The following is an 18,300-nucleotide window of genomic DNA, read 5'->3' as shown; positions in this document are numbered from 1 at the left end:
TATATATATATATATACGTGTGTGTGTGTGTGTGTGTCTGTATGCATATATAATCATTCATATTGGCTTGCAATATATCTAAAAAATAATGGGTTACTGAAATTTTTAACTTTTGGTAATGTCACCATTTCTTCTTATAGTACATAAAATATGTTAAAGTTTTAGGTGGTGGATCATGTTATATTTTTGGTCCCAAATTCTCTAGGTTGAAGGCAGGTTGGTCCAGTACATGTTCCCTCTTCTTCCACAGCCATGCCTTTGTAATGTGTGCAGAATGTGTTTTGAAAATGTGTGGATGTCCCTGGTAAAAAAAATAAAATATAGGTCTTCAAGGCACCATGCGTTGCTATAAAATGTCTAATGGACCTAGTTGCAAGTAGAAATGGCCCAAGTTTGTACCACTACAGAACCAGACTTTTAGACTAGTTGCTGAAGCTAGTCTGGATGTTATAAAATTTAAGTCAGATCCTCTGGACATTCAAAAAACAAAACAAAGCAAAACAAACAAACAAAAAAAATGTCGTAACGTTTCATCTTTCATCTGTGTTTTGGAGCACAAGTTAGGAGTCATCAGGACTCTGTACCACAGAGCAGACAGCATCCCCACTAGCTCAGGAGCCAGGCAGAAGGAGAAATCCCACACAAGACAGGCTCTAGAACAATGTGGATATCCTAACTGGGCCTTCCTGAAAGCAGAGAAGAAACCCAAACAGGACTCCAGTCAGCCAACAGGTGAAAAGGAGGAACCCAAACCAAGACCAGTGGTCATTCCGTATGTTGAGGGAGTATCAGAGAAACTGAGATCTTTATTTTCTAAACACAACGTCCCAGTGGCTTTTAAACCCCAAAATACATTACGGCAAATGCTGGTTCATCCCAAAAATCCAGTCCCCCGGCACAAACAGAGTAATATTGTGTATGCTGTTCAGTGTCAGGAGGGCTGTGATCAGTCTTACATCGAGGAAACTAAACAGCCACTGGCCAAAAGGATGGCCCAGCACAGAAGATCAATATCATCAGGCCAGGAATCTGCGGTCTACACTCATCTCCAGGCCAGTGGTCACTCTTCCAGGGATGAAGATGTTCACATCCTGAATAGGGAGGAACGATGGTTTGAGAGAGGAGTAAAAGAGGCCATCTTTGTGAAAAGAAATCGTCCATCATTAAACAGGGGTGGAGGCCTCCGGGTTCAACTGTCCCCCTCTTACAATGCTGTTATTGCTAGTATCACTCAGCCCTCTGTGAATAGTAAACAGCCATCAGTGTGCTAATGATCCATTGTTAGGCTGATGGTCCTTCTTGACCATGTGAGCAGCTGGTTTTGGTTGTCAGCGGTAAACTGGTTAATCCACTCTGAGAAGGTGCTATTTAAGAGACTGAGCTGAATACAGCACCTCAGACTGAAGAAGTCTTTCGAATGAAAGCCGAAATGTTTCTACATTTTTTTTGTGTGTGTTTTGCTTTGCTTTGTTTTTTGAATGTCCAGAGGACCAGATTTAACTTTTTTAGATTTTTCTACCTGGATTATTGAGAATGCATCAAGATAGTCTGGATGTTCTTTTTCTTGCTTGGTCCAAAGCACACAACATCCATCAACCTTCTCACCGTCAATTATGATCTAGAATACAGGTTTGTCTGGGAACAATGCATGTTTCCTTTCTGTGATGTTCATTGCCGATGCCTCAACAATCTGAGAAGTCCATGATACTTGATAAGGTTAACATAAAACTTAATTTTCTCACAGTACAGTATGAAGAGATATTTGTGAATTTTAACACTGTGTTGTAGTGATTTATAAAGTTTTTCATATGGTTTAATTGGATGTTGTTGATGTATGTGTGCATATGAGGGTTCTGAGATCATGGTGGTCTAGCACAGACATGCTCACTCATCCATTAGGCACTGACATTTTCAGAATTCTTGTGTTTTTAAAAATTATATGCAAAAAAAGCAAACACACCTACCCCCACCCCCTGAACATAGGAGGATCTGCGATGGAAGTGGTCTCCAGTTACAAGTACTTGGGTGTGCACCTGAATGACAACCTCAGTTCAGCTGGGGCAACAACACCACCAGACTGATCAAAAAAGCACAACAGAGACTCTACTTCCTCAGGTGACTGAGGCGAGATGGTCTGGGAAGCTCAGTCCTCACCTCCTTCTATAGGTGTGCAGTGGAGAGCATCCTGTGCTCCAGCATCAACATGTGGCGTGGAGGCTGCACAGCTAGAGAGTGACAAGCTCTGAAGAGAGTGGTGAAGGCTGCACAGAAGTCTGTTGGAGTCAGCCTCCCCACCATCACAGACATCTACACCTCCAGATACAGAAAGAGGGCCACCTGCATCATGAAAGACCCCACTCACCCAGCACACACTTTTTGCCCCGGTTCTGTCAGGCAGAAGGTTGAGGAGCATTAAGTGTAGAACCACTAGACTGAGGAACAGCTTCTACACTGAAGCTGTTAAACTCATAAAATTATTTCAATTAAATAAAAAAATCAAACCATCTTTCCTACTACTATCCCTGATTCCCTGTCAGATGATGTAGCTTCAGAAATATTACTAGAGCCTGGTTTATGTTTGGACTGTTTTTGTCCTGTTGAGCTCTCTGAATTTTCAAAAATAAATGGTAAATGGACTGTACTTATATAGCGCCTTTCTATCTGATCAAGATAATTAAAGGTCTTTACACTACAATCTGTGCCTCATTTACCCATTCATACAGCACTCTACTATATCTCTACAAAGCTAATTGACCAAATCATTATAAAGAGACTAATCAGTGCTTTAGCTCACATTCATACTCCTAAGGGACACACATCGGAGGCAATGAGAGGTTCAGTGTCTTGCCCAGGGAGACTTCAGCATGTGACTGCTGGTGGATTCGAACCCCAACTCTTGCATTGGAGGACGACTGCTCTAACCACTCAGCCATAGCCACCCACAAATAATAAATCACCCCATTAAATAATAGCTTCATCCAAACCATCCACATGTTTGCTAGATCCCATCCCAACCAGACTGTTTAAAGAGGTATTTTCCTTAACTAATATCCACATTTTGGATCTGCCTAATTTGTCTCTAATGAATGATTACATACCACAGCATTTTAAGGTTGCTGTAATTAAACCTGTACTTAAGAAACATAATCTTGACTCAGGAATCCTAGCCAATTATAGACCTATATATAATATCAAGTTCAAGTTCATGTTGGTTTTATTATCGTTCGCATCACATGCGGTACATGATGTGGAACGAAATTGTGTACACAGGGTCCCTGTTTCATCCAACAATACCAATAATATAAATTGTAAAAAGAATCTGTAATTAGGATCTAAGTTATGAACTAAGAAATACGCTAAACACTATTAGTGCAAAACAATACGCCAAACAACAGCAGCACAAGCATGAGTCTGTGTGAGCAGATGAGTATGAATTAATACAGCATCATGAAATAATCAGCAGCATAGATAGTCAGCAGCACATCAACAATCAAGTGGCATTACAGTGATTATTTTGCAGTGATAATCCAGATTAGAGATTCATGAGTCTAACAGCTTCAGGGTAGAAGCTGTTCCTCAGTCTAGTGGTTCTACACTTAATGCTCCTCAACCTCCTGCCTGAGGGAAGTGGGGCAAAAAGTGTGTGTGCTGGGTGAGTGGGGTCCTTCATGATGCAGGTGGCCCTCTTCCTGCATTTGGAGGTGTAGATGTATGTGATGGTGGGGAAGCTGACTCCAACAGTCTTCTGATCTAACTTTCATCAAAAAAATTCTAGAGAAAATAGTTGCAGGTCAGTTGCGTGAACATCTGCAAATAAATAATCTGTTTGAGGAGATTCAGTCAGGTTTTAGAGCTCATCATAGCACTGAAACTGCACTGGTGAAAGTTACTAATGATATTCTCATGGCCTCAGACACTGGACTTGTGTCTATACTGGTCCTGTTAGACGTCAGTGCTGCATTTGATACAGTTGATCACAATATTTTACTACAGAGGCTTGAATATGATATTGGAATTACAGAAACAGCTCTAAAATGGTTTAAAACATATTTATCTGATAGATTCCAATTTGTAAATGTAAATAATGAATCTTCTTCATACACCAAAGTTAGTCATGGAGTTCCTCAGGGTTCAGTGCTTGGACCAATATCTTTATTTTATATATGCTTCCATTAGGTAAAGTTCTTAAACAGCATGGGATAAAATTTAATTGTTATGCTGATGATACACAGTTATATCTTTTTCAAGATGGCGCCGGTGTGTAGGGCTTGCCATCCCTCGCTCTCTGTTTTCCTTCTATTTTTGTTATTTTTACAATGCTTTGTTCTGTGTACCGAATCATATTTGAAGTATGATCGTCAGGCACTTTTGGAGCTCCGTAGTTTGCTGAAAAGCCTCTGGAATTTTTGTACAGTGGTCAGCACTCTCCTTCACCGGTTCTGTCTAGGACGCCTGCATTCCTTCTACATGACCCTGGCCTTTCTGCCTGGATGAAACATCACAGATGTCATGGGAAGCGTGCTGGGGTTTTGGGGAAACTGAGGCACCGTGTGGATTATTCTGTCAAGAGTTATGGGGCTCGCTTTGGATCTGATCATTGCCTCTGTGACCCATGGTGCTTCAGGGGCCCTGCTGGCCAGCTACCCACATATTGGATTTACTCTGCGTCATAGAATCTTGGATGCCGGAGAGTCCAGTGCCTTGGTGGAATTATTACCTCTGGACTGTCTGTGTTTCAATGCCCCGTGGCCATCAGGCCGGCGCGTTGGCGGATTATTAACAGTTTTTAAACCAAACTTTGCCTGTAAACAGTTGGCCATCCCGGTTTCCCGCTCCAGATTTGAGCTGAGCGTCTTTGAACTCAGACATTCTCCTCCAGTTCTGTGCATACTGGTCTTCCGCCCCCCTCGATCCAAGGATTTCATAAGTGAATTCTCTGATTTTCTGGCTGATATCACACTGAGATATGATCATGTTTTAATCATTGGGGACTTTAATATTCATGTGTGTTGTCAAGAGAAGCCCTTAGTGAAGGACTTTCTAGATTTATTGGACTCCTTTCATTGAACTCAACATGTAAATGGTCCCACCCAAGAACTCAGGCACATGCTGGACCTTGTTTAAACATGTGATGTCTCTCCAAAAAAGTTCAATCTGGTCCTCTGGACATTCAAAAAAACAAAAAACAAAACAAAGCAAAAAAATGTAGATACATTTCATCTTTCATCCGAAAGACTTCCTCAGTTTGAGGTGCTGTATTCAGCTCAGTCTTGTAGTGAACTAGGCCTCCGACCACAACCTGTCTCTGAAGACCTTCAGGGGACAGGAACTGTTACTTCATTGATCTGAATCCAGAAATACAAATTAGCTCATCAAGAGACTATTTAATTGTATCCTGAATTAATTAATTGAAAGAACACTCTTCCTTTTTATATTATCATTACTATTTTAGAATATCTTGATAATCAAAGTGTGTTTAGTTCATACCATTTCTAAATGTTGAAGTGAACCACTCATTTAAATCAACTGTGAAACAGTATTAATGATTTCTAAACCTCATTAGACTTAGAAATCAAGTTAAATGTCTATTTACAAAGTAATTGTGCATTTTGATCTTCTGTCTGAATGAGTGGATTTGATGTCAGTCAGAAGTCAGGGATGTCAGTCGAAAGAGAAAAGGCTGCACAGAAGTCTGTTGGAGTCAGTCTCCCCACCATCACAGACATTTACACCTCTAGATATAGGAAGAGGGCCACCTGCATCATGAAGGACCCCACTCACCCAGCACACACACTTGTTTCTCCGCTCCCCTCAGGAAGGAGGTTGAGGAGCATTAAGTGTAGAACCACTAGACTGAGGAACAGCTTCTATCCTGAGGCTGTTAGACTCATGAATCATAATCACTGTGACAAATCACATTTTGTTGTTGCTGATCTGTTTCATGTTGCTGTGTTCATTCATACTCATCTGCTTACACATACTCATGTTCGTGCTGCTGTTTGACATAATGTTTTTATGCTAATAGTGCTTAGCGTATAATTTAGCTGATGTTTTTCTTAGTGCATACTGTAGATTTTGTTACTGTGTTTCTTTTACATTTTTATTGTTGGATGTAACTGGGACACTGTGTACATAATCTTGTTCCACCACATGTAACATATGAGATGCAAATGACAAATAAATCTCTCCGACTCTGACTCTGATCCTTAGATGGCATTAATCTGGCCTCCGGTTCTAATGTTAAAAATCTTGGTGTTATTTTTGATCAGGACATGTCTTTTCTCCCCACATTAAAAATGTTACTAGAACTGCCTTCTTCCACCTGCGTAATATCACTAAAATTAGAAATATCTTATCTAAAAATTATGCAGAAAAACTGGTTCATGCATGTGTCACATCTAGACTGGACAATTGCAATGGTTTATTATCTGGGTGTACAAATACGTCTTTAAAACGTCTTCAGTTGATCCAAAATGCTGCTGCCAGAGTCTTAACTGGAGTTAGTAGGAGAGATCATATCTCTCCAGTTTTAGCTTCTCTCCACTGGCTCCCTGTCAAATCCAGAATATAATTCAAGATCTTACTTGAAACTTACAAAGCTCTCAACAACCTAGTTACATCTTATATTACAGATCTTATTGTTCCATATTTTCCCAACAGAGCACTTGGCTCTCAGACTGCAGGTTTACTTGTGGTTCCTAGAGATTCCAAAAGCAGAATGGGAGGAAGATCTTTCAGTCATCAGGCTCCTCTCTTGTGGAACCAACTTCCAGTTACTCTTTGTGAGGCTGACACATTATCCAGTTTTAAGACTGGGCTTAAGACTTTCCCTTTTGATAAATCCTATAGCAAGGGTTGTCTTGGGTTTCCTGAGCTGTCCCTTAGTTATGCTGCCATAGGCTTAGAGTGTTGGAGGACAAACTGACCACACTTTTTCACTCTGCTACTGTCTTTACTTACTCTGCTCAACCTGTTTTGTATTTGTAATTATTTTTTCTATCCTTGACGTGTTTTTGTCTTTCAGATACACCTGGACCTATATCTGGACCTGACATTCTGTGTTCGTCTGTTTCTCCTTCCTGTCCTCTCAAACCAGCCGGTCAAAGCAGATGGCTGCTTGTCCTCAGCCTGGTTCTGTTGGAGGTTTCTTCCTTTTAAAAGGGAGTCTTTCCTTTCCATTGTTGCCACTGTGCTTGCTCAGGATGGGAGACTGCAACGAAGCCCAGATTCAACTTGTCTGCTGGATTCCTTAGATACAGAACTTTACTAATTGGCTTTTTTATGTATGTGAATGTTCCTGTAAAGTGCCCTGAGACAACTTCGTTGTGAATTGGCACTATATAAATAACTGAATTGAACTGAAGTGAATAAATCCCTAACAAGGAAAATCAATGTAAAAAGAAAGAAAGAAAAATCACTGTAATGCCACTTTAATTGGTGATATGCAACTTCATCTGTGCTTCTGATTATCCTTGCTGCTGTTTTATTGCCTTTAAGCTGCTGTATTCATACCCATCTGTTCACGACTCATGTTCAGGCTGCTGCTTAATAAACCATATTATTTTACATTATTATTGTTTTGCATATATCTTGGATCCTTATATACTTTTTATACTTTATATTTTTGCTATTGTTGGATGTAACTGGAACAGTGAGTACACAATTTCATTCCACCTCAGGTACCACATGTGATGTGAATGACAAAAAAGAACCTTGAACCAATGTAGTTTTTAAACAGTTTTTATTTTTAATTAATTTGTTGACGTTTTTAAAGTCCTTTGCCAACCTTGTCTTCTTCAGGCTTTTATATGATCAGGCTTTGTATTAAATCTTGGTGACTTTTATTACATTGCTTGTTAGAAGAGAGTAAGTTTCAAAATCTCATTTTCAATACATGAAATATCTTGGGTGCATGCCAGCTACTAATTTTTTTTAAAGTAAAATATACAAAGTATTTTAAATGATCAGATTTTAATTGAATATAAACACCATCTTATTCTTTTCCAGAAAACAGAACTCTAGCATTTGGTTGGTTAAAGCTGGTAAACTTATTGTACATTTTTGCCAGTAAAAAGTTGTTTGGCCATGAACAAAAGCAGAAGAACTAACTATCAATAAAAAAAAAATAAAAGTTCAAACTCATATTAAGGAAGCCCTGCACCGTCAAGACTTCAATAACAGCAGCACCACAAACACTAAAACCTCTGAAAACTCATTTATAGGAGCGGAAACAGATATCACATCATCAGAGGGAGAGTGGGACAGACAGTAGATAAGAGCAATTTCCCTCCTACCTCCCCATCTTGTGTGCCAACGTGCCGAAGATGTTGGTTCCAATAAGGTAGGAGATGGACGCTGGTAAGAAGGCGATGCCTGTGCCACCGACGGACACACAGAGACACAAGGGTAGAAAGTTGTGGGCAGGATTTCCAAGATAAAGAGATTTCAATCAGGGCCTCATCACAAGCTGTTGTACATCTTGTATTGTCTGTAATGAAGTCCCCTTTCTACCTGCCAGCATGTGACACCCTAATATCCTGTTCCCCTCTCATCCTCTTTATCTGACCTAGACTTCATATAAAACAGTGCCAAAACAACCAACAACTAATAAGACTGTTTCAGGACTGAAAAAAACTATAGATGAAACGTTTGAACAACTTCACTGAGTTCATTTAAACATAAGCATAATTAAACATATAATAATAATAATAATGTCATCACAATGTCAGCACTGTATGTTTCCATACAATGGCAAAATTAGTCTCTGCATTTAACCCATTCACCACCAGGTGGTGCAGTGGGCAGCTATTGAAAGCGCCCGGGGGGCATTTTGGGGATGAGACGTGCTGCCCAGAGACGTGATGTGCAGTGACTGGGGATCGAACCTGGGACTTTCGGGTCCCAAGCCGGCTGCCCTGCCTCTACACCATCTCGGCCCCCACATATGAACATATATAATGTCTACATCTTATACAACATCTACAGTGGCTTCAGAAAACATTCAGACCAACCCCCCCCCCCCCCAACCCCCCACATCTTACAATTTTATATTGCAGCCTATTCACTAGGTTAGTTTTATTTTCTATTAGTCTCCACTGGCGACTCGGCATCCATGGCCAAAGGGTTCAAAACATCAAAGTTCATGCTCAGTAAACAGATAAAAAATTAAACTAAGTTAAGTCAGTTCCTACTGACCTGGAGACGAGTTGACAGGAGAGAGGTCGGACTCCAGAAACCATCTTAGCACCATCAAACTGGTTGATCCACTATAATCCGCTATTTGTAAGAATGATTTTGTTGTGGCTCCTCTGACTGATGAAGTCTTTTGGATGAAAGACGAAACGTTTCAACACAAAGAAACTGTCCAGAGAACCTGACTCAACTTTGTTACATTTTTTTTAACTAAATTGTTGAGCATGAACTTTGATATTCATCTCTGTATTTTGTTCTACTCATCATTTCCTCCACCCTGAGCAGTCTCCCTGTCTCTGTTGTAAGTCAATGGGACCTGAATACTTCCTGAAACCAGTGTCTGTTCAAATAGGAAAATCCATACAAACAAAATCAGGAAAACAACATAGCTGAATAAAATTGCCAAGCTAAAAAGACAATTATGTGAAATAGTTTAGTAAAGACATTTTTAAGTACATAATGTACCTAGGAAAGATCCAAAACATTGATGTGAATGTGGAATTAATGAAACGTTGGTTACGTACTGTAACACCAGATTCTATGAGTATAGGTGTAGCCATTTAAGAGCTGTCACTTAAGTGGGTTTTATCCCGTCATGCGAAGCATTGCACTGAAAAATTTAGTCCACGCCCACCTGCTGTGTGGGCCCCACCAGTCCGTATAATTTACGTTAAGAGCGGGTAATCGGCTCCCAAATAGCTTTTTCTTCAGCCATTTAGGAGCCAGTGAGGCCCGACGCTTAAAGGGCTACACCTATACTCATAGAATCTGGGGTTACAGTACGTAACTGACGTTCTATTTCTTATAGGCTTCGCCCTTTAAGAGCTGTCGCTTAGTGGGTTAAGGGCGAAGCGGATGTGGTCCTCGCCGCACTGGGTCCATTCGAACATCGTATGAAGCGGAAGCTGCCCAAAACCATCTTGCCACTCAGCTCCCCATGTGCGTAATTACGCGTTGTGTAATTATGTGTACCATGCACAGATGCATGCTGTGTAGTTACGCGTTCTGAATGCATGAACGCTCCAGAAAAGTTTCAACGGGGAGGGAAAATGCTGAAAAGGAGCCATGAACCAACCGATTCATGGCTGAACAGTATGAACAGATTAATAATAGCAAGTGAACTGATTATTAATCAAATGAACTGTTTGGTAACAATAGTCATGAACTGATTAGTGACAATAGAACCAAAATAACAGTCACAACTTGTGGCTGATAACAACATCTCACACTGTAATGCATGCAGACAGATGTGAGTAAAACGGGGTTCCATGAAACAACAATATTCATTCTGTTAGAACACTAAGTACAGAATGTGTCATGGAACGAGTCGTCACATCACGTATATAGAAACGAATAAATGAGCAGGGTGTTGACCACGCGGCCGCAGTGCAAATATCCTGCATTGTCATACCATTATGCAAAGCAGTCGAAGATGCGATACCTCTGGTCGAGTGCGCCCTGAGGTTATCAGGAGGCTCTAAATCTGATGCTCTGTAGGCTTCAGAAAAGGCCTCACACAACCAGTGTGACAGGTGCTGGGTGGATAACGGGCGACCTGCAGATGCATCTCTATAATGCACAAACAAATGTTGAGTTTGACGCATTGCAGCTGTGCGCGCTATGTAACATGTCAACGCCTGCGCAGGACAGAGCAGATGGAAAGATATTTCTTCTTCTGATTTGTGGGGGGGAGGGAAAATCCCTCCAACGATATCGCTCTTGATTTAAAAGAGCTTGTGATGTTTTCGTGACAGGAAGAGATGGCTGCAGCGTACGTTTTAATCGTGCTGAACGCCAAATTTCTGTCCATCATCTGCTGCAGAAAGGACAGCACGTCGCCTAGTGGACATGAGATGGTCTCTACACCTTTCTCTGTACACCTTTTACAAAACGCTCCATCAGCGGATGATTAAAAGCTGTTCTGTCTCCAAAACAACCTTTGTGACAGGAAGAGATTGCCTCAGCGTACGTTTTAATCATGCTGAACACCAAATTTCTGTCCATCAGCTGCTGCAGAAAAGATAGCACACCACCTAGTGGACATGAGGTGGCCTCTACACCTTTCTCTGTACACCAGCGCTGAAAAGCTGTCCACTTTGATGTGTACAGCGCTGTGGTGGATGCAGCACGTGAATTCTGGATTGTGTGCACTACATCTTGCAGGAGACCCATCCTCTCTAAGCGGATCTGCTCAGCGGCCAGATTCACAGGTGCTGGTCTATTTCTGGGTAATTCCTGATCGCTCTTCCCACCTGGAGGAGAGCATCCTCCCTCCCCGGCAGTTTCCTGGGCTGTGAGCAAATACGTCCACCCCCAGCGGTGGTTCGTCTCACGTGCTCAGTGAAGCCCATAGTTGACATTGAGCATTTCCTCATGTCGCAAACAGGTCCACAGTCGCTTGCCAGATTTCTGCCACGTCTGGGCCATCAGACTGGAGTGGAGGGTCCACTCCCCGTGACGCGAACCGCCCCTGGACATCACATCTGCCCCTTGTTCAGAACACCAGGGATGTACACTGCTCTGATGGAGAGCAGATTTTGGTGTGATCAACACATTAATTTTCTCGCAATGTGTAACATTTGGGCTGAGCGCGCACACCCCTGCCGGTTTATGTAAGCAGCAGTAATCTTGTTGTCTGTGTGACTCAAAACATGTTGAAGCAAAGTGTTGAATCACATTCAGAACCGTGCAACATTCCAGAATGTTTATATGAGCTGTTGTGAGAAAAGGCCACAGTGCCCCTACAGCTCGAGATAGGCATGTCACCACCCAACCTGACACCGACGCGTCTGTGAAGACTGACACGTGTGACGTAGGTCTGCTGACCGGGACTCCCTCCGGCAGAACCAGGGGGTTTCCCAGTGTCGGAGATCTGTTCTCACGGAGGAAGGAACAGTGATCATCCGTCTCTTTTTGCCTCACCAGATCCATGCGCTAACAAGCAAACCATCTCTGGAGGCGTCTCATGTGTAGTAAACCCATCGGGGCCACAGTGTGAGCTGACGACATTGTTCCTAACTGCTTTATGATGGAAAATAGTTGTTACTACTCTGCCCAGCCTTACGTGGCGGAGCTGGACTCTTAGAGAGTCGATTCTCGTCTGTGATAAACAAATAAACGAGCCCTCATGGTGGTTGAGTTTAGCCCCACTCCCAGCTAAGAATCGTCTGGGCTGGGAGAATCAAACTTTTCCAATTTTATGGCGAAGCCCAGAATTAGCAGGTGTGACGTCAACACCTGAGCCTGTGCCGGCATGTGAAGCGGTCTGCTCACGATCGCCTTGTTGAAAAACTGACAGGTCCAAATCGGTCTTGTTCCTCCATTCCGTTTGGAACTAGGAAGTAACGTGAGTAAAAACCTGTGTTTTCCTCTCCGTCGGGAACCCCTGGACTTCTGCCTTTAGGGATGAGACCTGGTATGGATGAGGACCATCTCTAAAACTCCTCCGAACAGAGGGGGTCGGGCTGCAAGTTGCAACGTGTAACCCCTGCTATCACCTTGGCCATCCATGTCTGGCAAGCAAGCCCGCAGCCACTCCGTGTAACGTTCGTGGAGTGGGCGCGCATTTAGGTGGTGCGTCATGTTTTTACGGATGTCAGCCAATCCACCGCCTCGGCCGCCGTCATGAGCCGCGGGAGTGTATTCCGCGTGACCCCAAACTGAGGCTTCCTTGAAGGGCTCTGAGCGCGTCTGTGTGCTGCGCTCGGGCTGCGGGTCCACATTCATGTCTATGTGGACCGGCGTGTGTTGAGGAGAGGCGTGTGAAAACTGTTGATGCTGCGGGAGCGCGCGTTTGAAACCATTGCGGTGAGACGCGTGTCGCTCCTACCGAGAGCGAGATTCGTTACTGGGCTCGATTAGCGGTCTTACGTTTATGTTGACATGAGTGGGCGAGCGCTGAGAAGCTGTGTGCGCACCTTCATCAATGCAGTGCCGTTGGGTGAAGGCTACTCGCGTCGTGGGAGCACGCGTTTGACACCACTTCGGTGAGGGGTGTGCAGCTTGGGCTGAAACGAGTTATCCCACAGAACTCAATCTGCGGACCACATTCGCTTACGGCTGTTGTGTCATGCGGGCGTCTCACCTTGTTTTGGAGCGACGGTGATTGAAAAAAACTTTTAAAAGGCCACCGGCTCATTCGTGTGGAGGATGTGTGAAGGAGCCGCTGTCAGGTTCATCCGAGCCGACACACTGGCTAAAATAGACTCTTTCATCATTAAATGATGTTTTATTCCAAAACTCGAGTCATCTTCACACACATCCTCCGCAAACCGTCATTTTGTGTCATCTCCCCCTGAGCTCTGCGGTTTGTTGTCCTAGGGCGCCACCTGTTGGCGATCTCCGGGAAACGCTGAACCTTCGGATGCCAGTGATGTCTGACGGGCGTGGCTGGTGTAGCGGAGCGGGGAGGAGTTGTGTAGCCGTGGAGAGTCTTGAAAACGATCCCTCGTTGATAGGGACCCTCTAACAAAAAGGCTTTCTGCAGCTCCTCCGAGAGGAAGGTGGAGTGACGGGCCAGGTGGACCTCGTCCTCTGGCTGCGATGCGAGACCGGCAGACAACAAAGCGGCGCACCGGTTGAGGATGACTTCAGCTGCCTTGCAGAGGGAGCGTTACGTCTCCTCCCGCCTCTTGACGTTGTACACCAGCAGCGTAACATGTTGTTCGCTGCGGCCGCCTGGAATGCACACTGGTGAGCTCGGTTGGAGAGCAATGTCACCATCTGGTTATGCTTACCCAGAGGCGCAGGACGCTGGTCCAACCTGGAAATCTTTGCTCCGAAAGCCTCCGCCAGGCTCGGCTCCAGGGGGGCACTGAGGGAATTTCCGCTTGGTGAAACCCCTCCACTCTGGTGATGGGCGCAGATGTGGGAACCGGTGTCGTCCCAGTAGGATGTCACTGCTGGGAAAATGAGGCCAGATGGGATCAGGACGGCGAGCCGGAGTGGAGCCAAGAAACCTTCCCGCTAGATCGTCCGATCAGGGCGGGGAAAGGAGAGGGACGGAAAAAGTCCCTTCATGTCAGCTGCCTCCTGGATTACGCCGGGCAGCTCCAGAGGAGGGCATTGGCGGCTGGGAACGGTGTGGTCGCCGATGCAAAACAAGGTGGTGGTGGTGGGTGGGGGGGGGGCATTCGCTCAGCCCCCCTCTACCGACACTACGCTCTCCAGGAGGGAATGAGCAGCGGAGGGCTGCTGCTAACGTCGCCTGTCCCGGAGAAACCATCCGATTCGCTCCGAGAGTCGGCGATAAGAGGAAAATTACAAGATGGCGTCGTCCAGCGTGTAGCGACCTGCCACTGAGAATACTCCTCGGTGCTTACCTTGAAACAAGACTGCTCGTCTGCTTCTCCTCGGGGAGTAGAACTCACCGGGACGACAGGAGGTTGATGTGGCGGGGCCACAGGCAGCCTTAACAAAGGTTGGTCAAGCTAGACAACTTTCCTTCTTCGTTCTTCTGACAGTGCTATTAGCTTGCTGAAGAAAAATGGGAGCCGATTACCCGCTCTTAACGTAATTTATACGGACCGGGTGGGGCCCACACAGCAGATGGGCATGGACTAAATTTTTCAGTGCAATGCTTCGCATGACGGGATAACACCCACTAAGCGACAGCTCTTAAAGGGCGAAGCCTATACGAAATAGAACATTGTGTTCAGCTTGTCACAAGAAGCTTCCAAAGCCAAGATATAATACTACAGTTCAACAACATGAGTAATATTATCTGACAAAAATGCTTATTTTTACTACAGGAATGTCTGCAGCTATCACATTATGCAAAATAATTTTTTGCTGCATATGGCTACAAAAATGGAGAAAATATAAAATTGTAAAGATGGAATTTTTGTCACACTTGGATTGCTCAACTCCACTGAGTTGCACTGTTGTCCATTTTCACTGAAAGTACATAAGTGTCCTGCTGCTAAAAGTGATTTGAGCTTTTGCACATATCTGTATTTTTTTCTGTTAGCAAAATATCTCATGAGCCACTGCTTGGATTTATTGAAACTCTTAAAATTAAATAATTAGATTATTAACTAAACTGGCCAGCACTGCTAATCAGCATTTACCAATAGAAAAATACATGTATTTCCAATCTAGTCATTTTTTCAGATATTGAGTTAAATTTGTTGTGTTTGTAACTCTCTTGATTTATTTAGACACTCATGCCTTTGAGTCTCCTTATTGCATGTTTGGTTCTTAGGTCCTGTGCAGTATGTTTTTCTTCTGTGTGCTGAGCAGAGCTTTGTAAATACCTAGTTGCCATTTCCTGGCACACATGGTCTCCATCATCCAGATTGGCAGCGTGGGCTCCATCATGGCAATAGCCATATTTCCAAAACAAATGGCACCTGGAGATGAAGATTAAAGATAAGTGTGTTCAGTGTCAATTATGATCTGTTTGTGTTCTTTGGTGCTAATGTGTTGTTCTTGCAGCCCCACGGACCGACATAAACGCAGCCTGCTCTCTTTGTTACCCTTCTGACTCTGTAATGATGTGGTGAAAACGGCTTCCTCACATACTGTACATGCTGTATGCAATTTTAAAGCCAGAAACAGTATTACCTCTCCTGAACAAAATACATATACAGTGTAGGTACTAACCAAAAAAGTTACAAAAGCTGGACTTGTTTTATTTGTAATATTAGACTTTAATAGAGTCTTTTTGCAGCTAATGCAGCAGGAAGAATGGACAAAGACACGTCCAGTTCAGCTGTGCAAACATTAGGCTGGCTGTCAGTGAGAGAGTCTGTCATCATCATATTGTTATAGAACTGAACTGTGCCTCATAAATCTGTTCAAGTTTAGCTCTAAATTCCAGTTTCAATGAAAAATCCAACAAAATGTCCTCTCACTTTTTCATATATATTTAATTTATTGTGCTGTGTTCATGTTGCAACTGTTTCTCACTGCATGGAATAAAATTACACTCAAATGCAGCTTTCAGTACATTCAAACATTAGGACTAAAACTTTGTGGAAGCAAGAGAACTGCATCACCAGAAGGCTGTAAACTCCAAATTAAAATGCATATTGTGTTTGTGGAGCAAACAAACACTAAACACAAACAAAAAGCACTTTACTGCTGTTTAGTTGGTTTAAAAATGTAGTTGAGAGCTTTGAAAGCAGTATTCTCTAGAAACATTGTTGACACAATACGTTAGATAGGATTTAGAAAGACCTTTGTTTGGAGAAATAAAAAATTAGTTGTGACTGGACTGACAAGCAAATGTCTAATCCAAGAGTGGCCAAGACCAATGGGGTCCGCTGCCATTCTAAAGGAGCTCTGATCTCAAAGCTAATTGAACAAATAGTTCAAAAGAGACTAATCAGAGCTTTATCACATTCATACACTGATGGGACACATATCAGAGGCGATGAGGGGTTCAGTGTCTTGCCCAGGGACACTTCGGCATGTGACTGCTGGTGGATTCGAACCCCCAACTCTTGCATTATAGGACGGCTGCTCTAGCCACTCAGCCACAGCCCCATTTTAAGACAGTGTTCAACATTCACCTTGACCCCATTCAGACTAGCCATTAACTCAGTCCTTTCAGAAAAACAAGCCTTTCTCCAAACTGAGCTTACAAAAAACATGATTCATTGACTATTTTCTTTCTTCTTTACCTCAGAAACAACTTCCTGCTGCACCCAGCCGTGTAATCTTTGATTGTTTTAGTGGTGCAAAGATGAACCATTATAGTCTTAATGGTAACACTTTACAATAAAGTTCCTCTTATAGATGCTAATAAATAGTTCATAGATATGTTATTAATTCCTCTATAAACACTTTATAAATCATTAATAACTGCTTATTATGCATTAATTAAGGGTGCCAGAAAGACTCTTGCCAAACAGTGAGCCACATCTTTTCACCTATATATTTCATCTAGAGTTGTTATATTAAACATCTCAGACTAAGTTACTACCTTGTAAGCACAATAAACATTTGTAAACCTATTATTTATAGGATATAATATTAGTTGTAGATACTTAATATGCAGTGATAAAGTACAGTTTTATATCCTAAAACAAATTGGTTTACAAATGCTTATTGTGCTTACAAGGTAGTAACTTAGTCTGAAATGTTTAATATAACAACTCTAGATGAAATATATAGGTGAACAGATTTGGATCACTATTTGGCAAGAAACTGGTCAGTTTTGTCTCTGTCGCCCTTAATTAATGCATAATAAGCAGTTATTAATGATTTATAAAGTGGTTATAGAGGAATTATTAACATATCTATAAACTATTTATTAGCATCTATAAGGGAAGCCTTATTGTAAAGTGGTACCACCGTACAAAATGTTAAATAAGGAACTTTTGCTGTTGTTTTGAATGAGCTAAAGTAATTGATTTTTTTTGTCTGCTTTTTACCCAACACCAGTAAATAAGACAAACTTCCAGATGCTTCTACATAAACACTCACTTCACTACTAATTAGCTTTTATAATGTTTGTGAATATTTTTTCACAGTGACCTGAGACGACTTCTGTTGTGATGTGGCGCTACAGAAATAAACTGAACTGAACTGAAACCTCCCTAAAATCAGTTGTGAAACTTTAATTGTCTTACCAGCTGCGATTAAAATGTATGGATCCTTCATGAGTGTCAACAGTGGAGTTCCTTTCTGACTCTGTGTGAAAGAAAAAAGTAAATAAATAAATAATCAACTTTACATACTTAGGAATTTCTAAGAACATTTAGACTGGATGATCAAAGACTTTATGAAACTAATGATAAGTTATATTCATACATAACAACCTACCAGGGCTTCTTTTAAACCTGATCAGATACATCCAAAAAAGTTAAATCTGGTCCTCTGGTCATTCAAAAAAAAAAAAAAAAAAAAAGCAAAAAAATCTAGAAACGTTTCGTCTCTCATCCAAGAGACTTCCTCAGTCTGAGGAGCTGTATTCAGCTCAGTCTCTTAAATAGCACCGTCTCAGAGTGGATCAACCAGTTTGCTGCTGACAACCAAAACCAGCTGATCACATGCTCAAGAAGGACCATCAGCCTAACAATGGATCATTAGCACACTGATGGCTGTTTACTGTTCACAGAGGGCTGAGTGATACTAGCAATCACAGCATTGTAAGAGGGGGAC

At 42.5% G+C, this 18,300-nt stretch overlaps 1 protein-coding gene across 1 annotated transcript in view; it reads right to left on the bottom strand.

Moving 5' to 3' along the window:
• The window catches only part of slc18a2 (solute carrier family 18 member 2), a 69,361-nt gene that overhangs the window by 23,355 nt on the left and 27,706 nt on the right, over positions 1-18,300 (bottom strand). The window contains exons 8-10 of the mRNA XM_037674397.1: positions 17,769-17,829; positions 15,447-15,542; positions 8,295-8,373 (exon numbers count right to left, since the gene is read on the bottom strand). Of these exons, the coding sequence (XP_037530325.1) occupies positions 8,295-8,373; positions 15,447-15,542; positions 17,769-17,829 (236 nt within the window). The remainder of the gene's footprint in view (positions 1-8,294; positions 8,374-15,446; positions 15,543-17,768; positions 17,830-18,300) is intronic.

Source organism: Nematolebias whitei, chromosome 1, assembly GCF_014905685.2.
Source record: "Nematolebias whitei isolate Nwh7 chromosome 1, NemWhi1, whole genome shotgun sequence".
NCBI lineage: Eukaryota > Metazoa > Chordata > Actinopteri > Cyprinodontiformes > Rivulidae > Nematolebias > Nematolebias whitei.
Note: the sequence above shows the minus strand (reverse complement) of the source record. Positions and strands in the feature narration are given on the sequence as shown.